The 10666-nt window shown below is 36.1% G+C and overlaps 2 protein-coding genes across 2 annotated transcripts; one reads left to right on the forward strand and one right to left on the reverse strand.

Moving 5' to 3' along the window:
- Positions 1–198: 198 nt before the first annotated feature.
- On the forward strand, positions 199–5441 carry F33C8.2 (DUF38 domain-containing protein; the record flags this gene model as incomplete). Its single annotated transcript, NM_001373585.2, has 4 exons — positions 199–386; positions 1175–1246; positions 1294–1930; positions 4246–5441. 4 exons carry the CDS (start codon positions 199–201, stop codon positions 4453–4455), a joined length of 1107 nt encoding a protein of 368 aa, NP_001359565.1. The 3' UTR covers positions 4456–5441.
- Positions 5427–8304, reverse strand: tsp-8 (Tetraspanin). The gene is made up of 7 exons (NM_078044.7): positions 8176–8304; positions 7203–7293; positions 7026–7138; positions 6708–6881; positions 6013–6163; positions 5740–5855; positions 5427–5626 (listed from the first exon to the last, which is right to left on the reverse strand). The coding sequence occupies exons 1-7, from the start codon at positions 8233–8235 to the stop codon at positions 5483–5485; spliced, it is 849 nt and encodes a 282-aa protein (NP_510445.1). The 5' UTR covers positions 8236–8304; the 3' UTR covers positions 5427–5482.
- Positions 8305–10666: the final 2362 nt, after the last annotated feature.

Consider the following 10666-nt stretch of genomic DNA (forward strand, 5'->3'; position numbering starts at 1 on the left):
TCCCTCCCTTCTCTTACCAGTATCTACATTCGAAACACGATTGAACTAGTGCTGCGCACTCAGCTATCACTTCTTCTTCCCCACGCACATTGTTGCCAGGCAGTTTTGTGAGCTCTTGTTTCTTTTTTTGTTCTGCTCAAAAGCTTATCATTGACGTTTATGAGTAAATTTATGAATTTCAACTTTCAGGAAGTCAACATGGATAGAGAGAATACTGAGAAACTGTGTAGACGGTTCTCCATTCTTAATGAATTTCAAAATAAGCAGCCCGCTCAATATGCTTTTCAAAAACTCAAGAATGCGTTCCCAGATCTTCAAATTGAAGAAGTCGAATATTGGTACAAACAAGGAACCCGTGGATTCGAGGAGGTGTTTCGAAACACTTGGTATGGTATTTTTTGATTTTTATGAACTTTAGAAGTAGTTTTAGAACGCCAAACCGTGTGCTGCCATTTGGCATATGATAAAGGCTAAGGCATATGCTTTGGCTTAGACTTTAGCATAGGCGTAGGCTTAGGCTTAAACGTTTGCTTAGGCTTAAGCTCAGGCTTAGGCTCAGGCTTTGTCCTAGGCTTAGGCTTAGGCTTAAACTTCGGCTTAGGCTAAAGTTCAGCTTTGGCTTAGGCTTAGGCTCAAACATTGGCTTGGCGTCAGTGGCGAGCGCACGCTATGAAGGCTTAGGATTTTCCGGTTTTTTTTTTTGATTTTTGAGGCGGTTCCTGTTGGCCGATTAAGCTTAGGCTGAGGCTTAGGCTTAGGCTTAAGCTCAGGCTCAAGCTTAGTTTCTTCCCAAAAAAAGTTTCTTTCCGAAAGGGTTTGTTTACAAGGGGTCTCACCACAAACGGAAAGCAAAAATTAGCAAAACAAAGCGAAAATTTCGGAAACATTGAGGTTTACGCCAGAATTGTTTTCTGTGACGTCCCAGATAATGACGTTGAAGGTAATGACCAAGCTAGTGATGACATTTGTCTAGGAACTCATTTTTTTGCGTTCTGGGTCAGTTTCCAAATTATTTTTGCTTGTTTTTTTCATTACGTTTAATCATGAAAACGCTGAATTTTTAGTTGAGATGAATTACACTGTAATTGACACTTTTGTGCAACTTTGAAAAAAAAGGTAATTTAGATGTCCTAGTCTTCATCCTTCAAAATTTTGTAACCCAATTCATTTTCAGTCTCGACAGTAGCTCACTGTTCCCAGAACCGAAAGAACATCACATACACAGGAGAATGCCCGAAAATTTTAAGTAAGTGAATGACGATTCAGAACAACTTTATCTACATAAAATTTCAGTTATGTACTTCCACTAAAAATTGAGAAAATCAGTTTGTGTTTGGGTCGCAATTTCGTAGAAATCAATGTGAGCAGAGATGGAAGTTATGAAACAAAGGAATTTATGGCTTTTTATCATGTAGACGCCAAGAAATGCAAAATTCAAAAACAAGGAGAACCTTTCCAGAAATTATCTGCAAAAAATTACGTAGACGCGGCTTTGGACATCTTTCAAGAAATATGTGATGCACCAAAATTGGAAGTTAATGCTCTACGTGTTGAAGTAGCTGAACAGAATCTGCCAGAGACAACAAGATCCGCTTTCTTCGAGAAACTCCAAAAAATGCTCTGGGCCATGTATCCATTCAATTTGGAACTGAGACAATTGAAAATGGTGGAAATTGAAGAAAAGGAAATTATGTTGATTTTGCCATACATAGATCCAAACGAAGAATTTGAACTGTCTATCATTGTGAAAAAACATGAACGGAAGATGGATATGAGAAGAATTATGAACACTGTTCATTGGGGAAACAAATCTAGTCTAAAAACGAAAGGAGTTCTTATAACGTGCCCAATAACTCATTTCTATAATTGTGCAAAAGTTGATGCCACAGTTTTTGCTTTAACACCACAGGAAATTACAGATTATGTCAAGGTATGTTTATTTATTTTTTAAATACACCAGCCGTTCGCACGCGCTGAAGCGCGTGCTCCGACTGGCGTACTCAAAATTAAAATCAAATTCTGAAATTTCTAAGCATTTCACTGCAGATGGAACGTTTTTTTCCTTGTTTTCCGGAAGTTTTCGAGCAACATAAATATTATATACTTAATTTTAAGCAATTACAATTTTAAAACCTCAAGTTTCCTGGAACTTTTATGAGACTTTTTCAGGTCCTTTCCGAAAGTTTTTGGCGAGCGTTTTTGGAAATTATCTATAACAAATTCTGGTTTTTTTTTTAATTCTTAAAACTTCAGAATATTCTAGGAGTATCAAAACTTGAAAGATTCTAGCACTTCGCAGAAGTTTCTTGAATTTTTTCAGGGAATTGAACATTCCAGACTTTTCTCGAATTTTCTAGAAAATTCTGGAACATTCGAGAATTTTCCCGATTTTTCTAGAAAGTTCTGGAACATTCCAGAATTTTTTTTCAGAAATTTTGAATTCCCGCCAAAATTTTTCAAAGAAATTTTGAATTCCCGCCAAAATTTTTCACAGAAAATTTGAATTCCCGCCAAAATTTTTCACAGAAAATTTGAATTCCCGCCAAAATTTTTCACAGAAAACTTGAATTCCCGTTATAATTTTTCACAGAAAATTTGAATTCCCGCCAAAATTTTTCATAGAAATTTTGAATTCCCGCCAAAATTTTTCACAGAAATTTTGAATTCCCGCCAAAATTTTTCACAGAAAATTTGAATTCCCGCCAAAATTTTTCACAGAAATTTTGAATTCCCGCCAAAATTTTTCACAGAAATTTTGAATTCCCGCCAAAATTTTTCACAGAAAATTTGAATTCCCGCTAAAAATTTTCACAGAAATTTTGAATTCCCGCCAAAATTTTTCACAGAAAATTTGAATTCCCGCCAAAATTTTTCACAGAAAATTTGAATTTCCCACCAAAAAGTTTTTCTCAGTAAATTTGAATTTCCCGCCAAAAATTTTTCTCAGAAAATTTGAATTTCCCGCCAAAATTTTTTATCAGAAAATTTGAATTTCCCGCCAAAACTTATGGGTCTCGCCAAGATGGGTCTCACCACGAAGGGTCTCACCACGAAGGGTCTCACCACGAATTTTCTCGAATTTTCCAGAAGGTTCTGGAACATTCCAGCATTTTCTCAAGTTTTCCAGAAGGTTCTGGAACATTCCAGAATTTTCTCGAATTTTCCAGAAGGTTCTGGAACATTCCAGAATTTTCTCAAATTTTCCAGAAGGTTCTGGAACATTCCAGCATTTTCTCAAATTTTCCAGAAGGTTCTGGAGCATTCCGGAATTTTCTCAAAGTTTCCAATATCCGTTCAATAGACGAAAAGTCAATTTTTCCCAAACTACAGTAATCCTACAGTACTCCTACAGTACCTCTACAGTACAACTACAGTACCCCAACCATATCCCGACACTAACCCCAAAGCAATATCACTTCAAAAAACGAAAAGCCAATTTTTTTCAAAAATACAGTAATCCTACAGTACTCCTACAGTATTACTACAGTACTACTACAGTACCCCGACCATATCCCACCACTAACCTCAAACCAATATCACTTCAAAAGACAAAAAGTCAATTTTTCCAAAACTACAGTAACCCTACAGTAACCCTACAGTACCCCTACAGTACTACTACAGTATCCCGACCATATCCCACCACTAACCCCAACCCACAATCCCTTCAACAGCCGGAAACACCTTGCAGGTGTGACGTCACAGACTACAAACTACAATTGTAACATCCCTCATGTATTTTTTTATATATAAGTAATGATAATGAGGGGTGAATATCATAAGTGAGGATTAAGTCAAAATGCACTGACCAACACGACCCATTATAATTTTAAAAAAAACACTCCAAAAATGTTTAGAGTAGGGCTCCCAGCTGAGCGAGGCGCGAAATGGGGGCCTCACGCCGACGCCGTGCGCCGCTGTGTGTGTGCAATAAAGCGCGACAGGTATTTGTTAGGAGCGGCCGACACGTTCGGGGTGCCGCAGCTTGGCGTGAAACGAGAAGCTTGATGTGTGCGCAACGTAGTGCAAAAAAGAGTTATTTGGAAGCGGCCGGGGTTCCGCGTCGCACTATACATTTGGATACAGGCGACGTGAGTGACGCCGTGAGGCCGGCGCGGCGATCTTATGGCAACCTTGTTTGAAGCAGTAAAACTGAAAAAAAATTGAGAAGTTGCACCCTTTTGTCTTCAAATAAAAATCTCATCAAATGCTTCAATCTGTTTCTCATTAAATTACCTAACTATTCAGAAGTTGCTCTACATGGAGACTACTATAACCTCCATCAGTCAAGACTGGAAATCCAAAATCAAGTTTGAAGGGGACACAGCTCTACACATTTTGGAATCGAACAAGTTTTGCCAACGACTTAATTCAAATACATACAGATGCATGGCAAATGACCGATGTGTTTTTGTTACATTCTGCCACCAGGGCGTCAAAATTGCATCACGGCGCTAATAATTCTCATACAGCGCTTTATGGGACTCAGTTTCTATCAACATTTTTCCAGACTTTAATTCACCTTCTCTAACTTTTAAATTATGCGATTATTTCGTATTTTTGAAGCATTTTTTGGTTGTTTTGCTCTTTTGAATTATTTGAAATTTAGTCTTGCTCATTTTCAACTGCAAAACCAATAGTCTCTATGCTCTTCAAAAGTTTTGCACTGTGTTGCAATAATATATTGGAAAGCCATTGTTTCTTTATTTATAGAAGGAGGATTTTTGCAAAACTCAGAAACCAGAATGTAGTTTAATCTTAATCGCAAAAAAATTTAGTTAAATGTTTTTATTTTGAATTCAAAAATAATGAATAACACAGATTCGCTGAAAACTCTTTTGATTTTTTTAAACTATAAAATTTTTCATAACTTTTTTATTTTTGAATGGCTTTACACTAATTGAGAATTTATCATTTTTCGTTTCTGGTTATTTTCCAACCATCTAGTCAAAAAGTATTGGAAAACGCAGAATTTTCCACAAAAAAAACTATTGTGATGTTTGGAAGCAGGGTGCCAGAAAACCTATTATCCTAAGCTTTTCTGAGTTTATCATAAAATTTAAAACACCCGACTAATAACTCAAAAAAAAAGCTGCGCGTGTGTGCTATAAGACCCCTGAAAAACCGTAAAAAATGCAAAAAAAAACAAAAAACTCACTAATATATTTTGACAACAAACATTTTAATTTCAAACGAAAAAATCCTCTCCCCGATCTCAATCTTATCGACCTGAATAATTCGTACTCCTTCAATTGATTTTTTGATCAAGCTACTCCATTCACTACACTCCTTTCCTGAGAAGTCAATTATTGCAAATTCGACTTTAATTGTTTCACAAATATTTATCCAACCACTCTTCATCAACTCTACCCAATCTGAAAGAATTGTTGTTTGTCATTCGATTATTTATCTTTACAAATTCCAATAAATCAGAGAGAAAAACATTTATTATTCATTAAAAAACATCTATAAACAAAAAAGGCGTTTATTTTTTAGAATTGCCTTTGCAACAACATAAGGTCATAGATAACACAATTCCAAGGAGTTGAACAATGCAAAGAACCACACAAACTCCTACTATCAAGCTCAATGAGCTGCTCACGCTTTCGTACACGGCATCGGCGCATCCCTGTAAAAGTTTTGAACTTGATTGTATTTATTTGAAAGTTAGATTAACAAAACTAATTAATAAATCACTGAATATTTACATTGTTTTTATCAATATATTTTTGAAAATCTCACCCGTGTATTGATAAATTGAGCATAAGTGTTGAGCGGAGCTTGGCTGAATGATCTTCCACAGTTATTTGGGTAGGAAAGCTTTCCATGCTCATTACAGCAAGATGATGGGACTCGACCTGAAATATTGTGATTTTTTCGTAAAGTTAGCTAGCTACAAAATTTATATACTTTTTCGAATGTCTATGAAATCATTGTATGTAGGAAAACTTTTAAGATTATCTTACTCAGCTTTTTGCGTTTATTACCACGTCACATTCCCCTCTTTCAACTCACCATATCCAGTGCCTTTGTTCCCGCCGAACGCGCCAATTCCGTGCTCAATTCTGCCAGCATCTTCTTCGTTCACTTCTAATTGAGTGGATGGCTCGGCGTCCCATCTTGCGCTAAGCCAGTCCGTGTATGTTTTCACACCACAGCATTCGAACTGAAATGAGAGAAGGATTTTGGAATTGCAAAAATGAAGTTTATGGTTTTAAAAAAAGCATTGTAAATTTACTGGTCTGCTAAATACGAAAACAAAAGAAAAAATCTACAACTAAAAAGTTAAGCCTATCGCTTCAATTATTGAGTTTGGAAAAAAAAAATTTTGTTTTGAATTTTCCTATTTAGACATAAAATATGGAGAGCTTCTTTGGTGCATCGTGAATCTCAAAAGACTTGAAATTTTCTGCATAAGCTTGAACTAGGCTAAGTTGTGGTAATAACCATTCGCAGTCTGTTGGAATTTTAAAAAAATTGAAACAGAACAAATGGCAAACAACGCAAGTTTAAAATTCTATGCAAATGTTTGCTTAACTTTTTTCATGTAGACTTTTTTAAAAATTGGTTTACAATTTGAATTAATTCGAATAAATGATGCAGCGAAGGAATTCTAGTAAACTATTTGTCCACGCCAATTTAAGTTTAAAATTTTTCCTGCTGAGACTTATTTGGTCTAAAAAGCCGTTTCAGTCCACTATGAACCTTACTTTCTCTTGAACCGTGTCAAATGCATCTTTGAAAGCCGTCTCCGACGAGTAGCGATTTCTGATAGTGTCGTACATACTGCTCTCCACATAGTGTTTGATGTGTTCTTGTTTGTGGAAAAGTGTGACAGCAGCTGCGAGTTCGAGGAAAAACGCGAGGATCAATATGCAGCAGAACTGAAGAAAACAACACGTTTTTATGCATCTCATGTTGAGGAGATAAATGAGGTATTCACTGACAAATGAAATATAAGATGATGCCATCCCCCCTCCCCCCCCCCCTCCTCCCCATCACGGGGTGCAAAAATAGGAACAACTCACGAATGCGAGTGCACATTGATTCATTTTCCATGCACCGATGCATCCAAAGTATCCAACCAGAATGATAATTGCTCCGGCTCCAACAAGAAACCAGCCTACATACCGGAAGGCACCTGGAAAGATAATTTACGTTAGAGGGGGGGGGGGGGGAGGGTGAAGAAGATAAATGGAAAAAACCTGGATGTGTGGAGTGAAGAGCAAAGAAGTCAGATGCAGCTGGGTCGAATAAGAGCCATATTCCAAGACCGAATACGACAACTCCTGATAACTGAAAAAAAAAAACCATTAACTCGAAATTGTGCCAGTGCGAAACAAAATGATTAAAATGATGGCTTAAAAAATGGAAAATTAAAAAAATTTTTCAATTTTTGAATCAAAAAAATCTCCTAGTTTGATGTGGAAATGCAGCTATAAACATTTTTATGTCACTAATTTGTCATGTATTCTAGGTTCGTAAAAATAACATTAGGCTTTAGAAGGTTTGCAAGGATTCGAAAAAAAATTTACAAAAATAAAACAATATAAAACACTACTAAAGTCAAAAAAATATGTTTTAATTAAAGGATTACAGGACGATCCGTTTTACGAGTGATATTCACTGCTGATCTGGAATTCAGGTACGCTGCCTGATGGTGATCCCACTGGGCTATAATTTAAGCCACGTCCTAGCCGGGGACTGTGGCCGATAGCCCAGTCATGGATTGCTTCACTTCTCACTGGAAATTGGGTGAACCTAGAAGGTGAGGCCGAGCTTGAACTCGTGACCTCCAGATTGCTAGCGGCCACCACTACCGACTGAGCTATCCTGCCCCTGCCCCGCCCCTTAAATACAATTAAAGCAATATTTTCACGAACTTAAGAGTAGGTTTTTCTTGAAACCTTTTTTTCAAAATTTGGTGCTTAGATATGTAGTCTGTTGCCAAACCCGAAAAATTGATTACAGCACATTTTTATGTATAGCACTTTAGGCTTAAAACACTATAACTAATAACTAGCAAAAATATTTTGAATTCTACATGAAACGTTTTAACTGTTTGAAATGTACAGCTCTGGTTACTAAATGAGCAATAACATTTTTAGTTGGTTTTGAAAAAAAAACTTAGTTTTTAAGATCAACCTAAAAGATTTCGAAAAAAAAACCAAAACTCACCCAGAACGCAAAGTTAAATAAAAAAGTTACAATACGTAGCGCATTCACGCAGGACCCCATTTTTTTCTGCTCCGAATGTTGATTGGGAAACAGAAGGAAAGCATGTGTGGGCGTGCCATTTGTCTGACAGGAGAGAAGAAATACTGACGATTGTGTTGCTGCTGCTGCTGCGGCTCCTTGGCTCAAGCTCTGATCATTTTGAAGATACTCTCTACTTCTCTTTCTTCTTCTACCCTTTCTCCTTGTTTCTTCAATCTTTCAATCCTTCAATTCCTGAACGACTGAATTCACCCTGGTTGAGTGAAGTAAGGGGTTTTTATACAAAGTTTTACGGATGTCAACATGGAAAGGAGGACTAGAAGGAGAAGACATTGAGAGATAACAATTGAAGGGTTCACAAAACTATTCATGAATTCTAAACATTTCGGTGGTTTGACAAACGGAAATTTTTAACTCTTCTCATGCTGTTTTTGCTATACATCTTTAAAGTGTTTTTCTCACAACTCGGGGGAACACTATGGGAAATGGCAGTGGGCGAGAAATAAGTGTTTTCGGCTTTCAAAAGACGAATGTGCTAGTCACGTCCTACCAAATTTGTTTACAAACTATTTTTGAAAAAGAAAATCAAATTGTTGCTTCAGAAAAAACATCTGTTTCAGATTTGGTAGTGGAAAAAAAAGATATACATTTTCATACATGGTTCTTATTTATCCAAAGTGGGTAACTGCACTTTTTGACCTTTGTACCTTTTGACCGAAAAATACCCTAATACCCAGAAAGTACAATAAAATATGGTATTTAAATGAAAAATAACATTCAGTTTGCAAATTTTGTTTCCTTTATCTTGAATACTTTCAACCACGGTAAACCGATTTTCAAATTTTTTTTTTTGGAAAATTGTGTGTTCAAAATTGGTCTTTTGATATCATTTCAGGGTTTAGAGGGAACAATACAATTCATTTTTGAACTTGAGAAAAACTGTGAGCAGACGGGCAAAATAACTTAAAACAATTAATTTAGATTTAAATCTTCATAAGTATTTTAAAAATCGGAAGAAAACTTTTTTCACAACTACGAGACAATAAACATTGAGGAACGTACTTTTTTTCTGAATTGAATAAATCATAAAAAGTATGCTCATAAATGTTTTTGTTTTTTTTTAAATAAAATGAACAACGACAAACTACATTGATATACAATTTGATATAGTCACACAGTTTGAAAGTAATGGCAAATTTGAAAGTAATGGGCATACAAAGAACAAAAGACAAAGAAAATTAGAACAAACTTCATTTCTATTCAGGTCTAAATTGTTTTCAATGCATTTTTGCGCCAAGATCAAGCTTCGTAATACTGATTCAATTGTGATTTTTTGCAGAATGTTGTTGGCTTTTAACCTGTTTAGTAAGATACAAAGATCCTATAATCTTTTCAAAATTTTTTGTGAACAAAATATTAACCGAACTCGATCGAAAAACTTTGAGCTTAAAAAACACATTTTCTAACTGGCAGAATGGAGGATTTTTAGTCATTAAAATCTGCAAATAAAAACAAAAATTTTACCAGTTTCGAAAGGCTTAAAACAAAAAAGAAAAATTTCAGATCGGAGTTCAAGAGAGACCAGGGCTTGAATGTGATTCAACTGTTTCATACTCAGCAACTGTAATAAAACATGTTTGGAACACTTATGCAACACTTGAATTCTTAAAAACATATTAAGATACAGTTGATTTAAATACTATGATTTTACTATCAAAGTACTATGAAAGAACTATGAATTTACTATGAAACTCAGATACACTGCCTGCTGGTGATCCCACTGAGTTATAATTTTAGCCACGTCCTAGCCGGGGACTGTGGCCGATAGTCCAGTCATGGATTGCTCCACCTCCCAATAGAGGCTGGGTGAACCTAGGGGGTGAGACCGGGCTTGAACTCGTGACCTCCAGATTACTAGCGGCCACCACTACCGACTGAGTCCTGTTTAAATTTTCAGCCACTTGCTCTAACTACCTCGATTGTCAAAATGATGGCTACATCAACCCAAATGACTGTAACAACTGCAAATGTCCACCTGGTTTTGGTGGGCAACTTTGTGATGTTTGTGATGTTAGGAATCATTATTCAATCAAACTTGCAAAAATGAGAATAGCTTCCTTAATGTATACGTAGTGCCCCTGAGAACTTCTTTACGTAAAGTATAGTTGAACGGCTCCAACAATAGTAGATCCTGTCTGATTGGTAAAGCGGATTTGCGCTAGCTCTGTACATAATTTAACGTATAGTACATCCGTCTTCGCTAGATGATCGAAGTTATATATTGTTTTACTCAAGTCAATCAGTGTTAATCCCGTCCGCTGATTTGTTAGTAGTCTTCTCAGTTTTGTTTACTGACAGAAAAGAAAGTAATCACAATCCTTGAGCTATGACTCTCTAGATCAGGTTTCCGATTTGGTTACTTCAACTGACCAATGCAATTTTTATTAAATTT

The sequence above is a fragment of the Caenorhabditis elegans genome, chromosome X, assembly GCF_000002985.6.
Source record: "Caenorhabditis elegans chromosome X".
In the NCBI taxonomy this organism is placed as follows: Eukaryota; Metazoa; Nematoda; class Chromadorea; order Rhabditida; family Rhabditidae; genus Caenorhabditis; species Caenorhabditis elegans.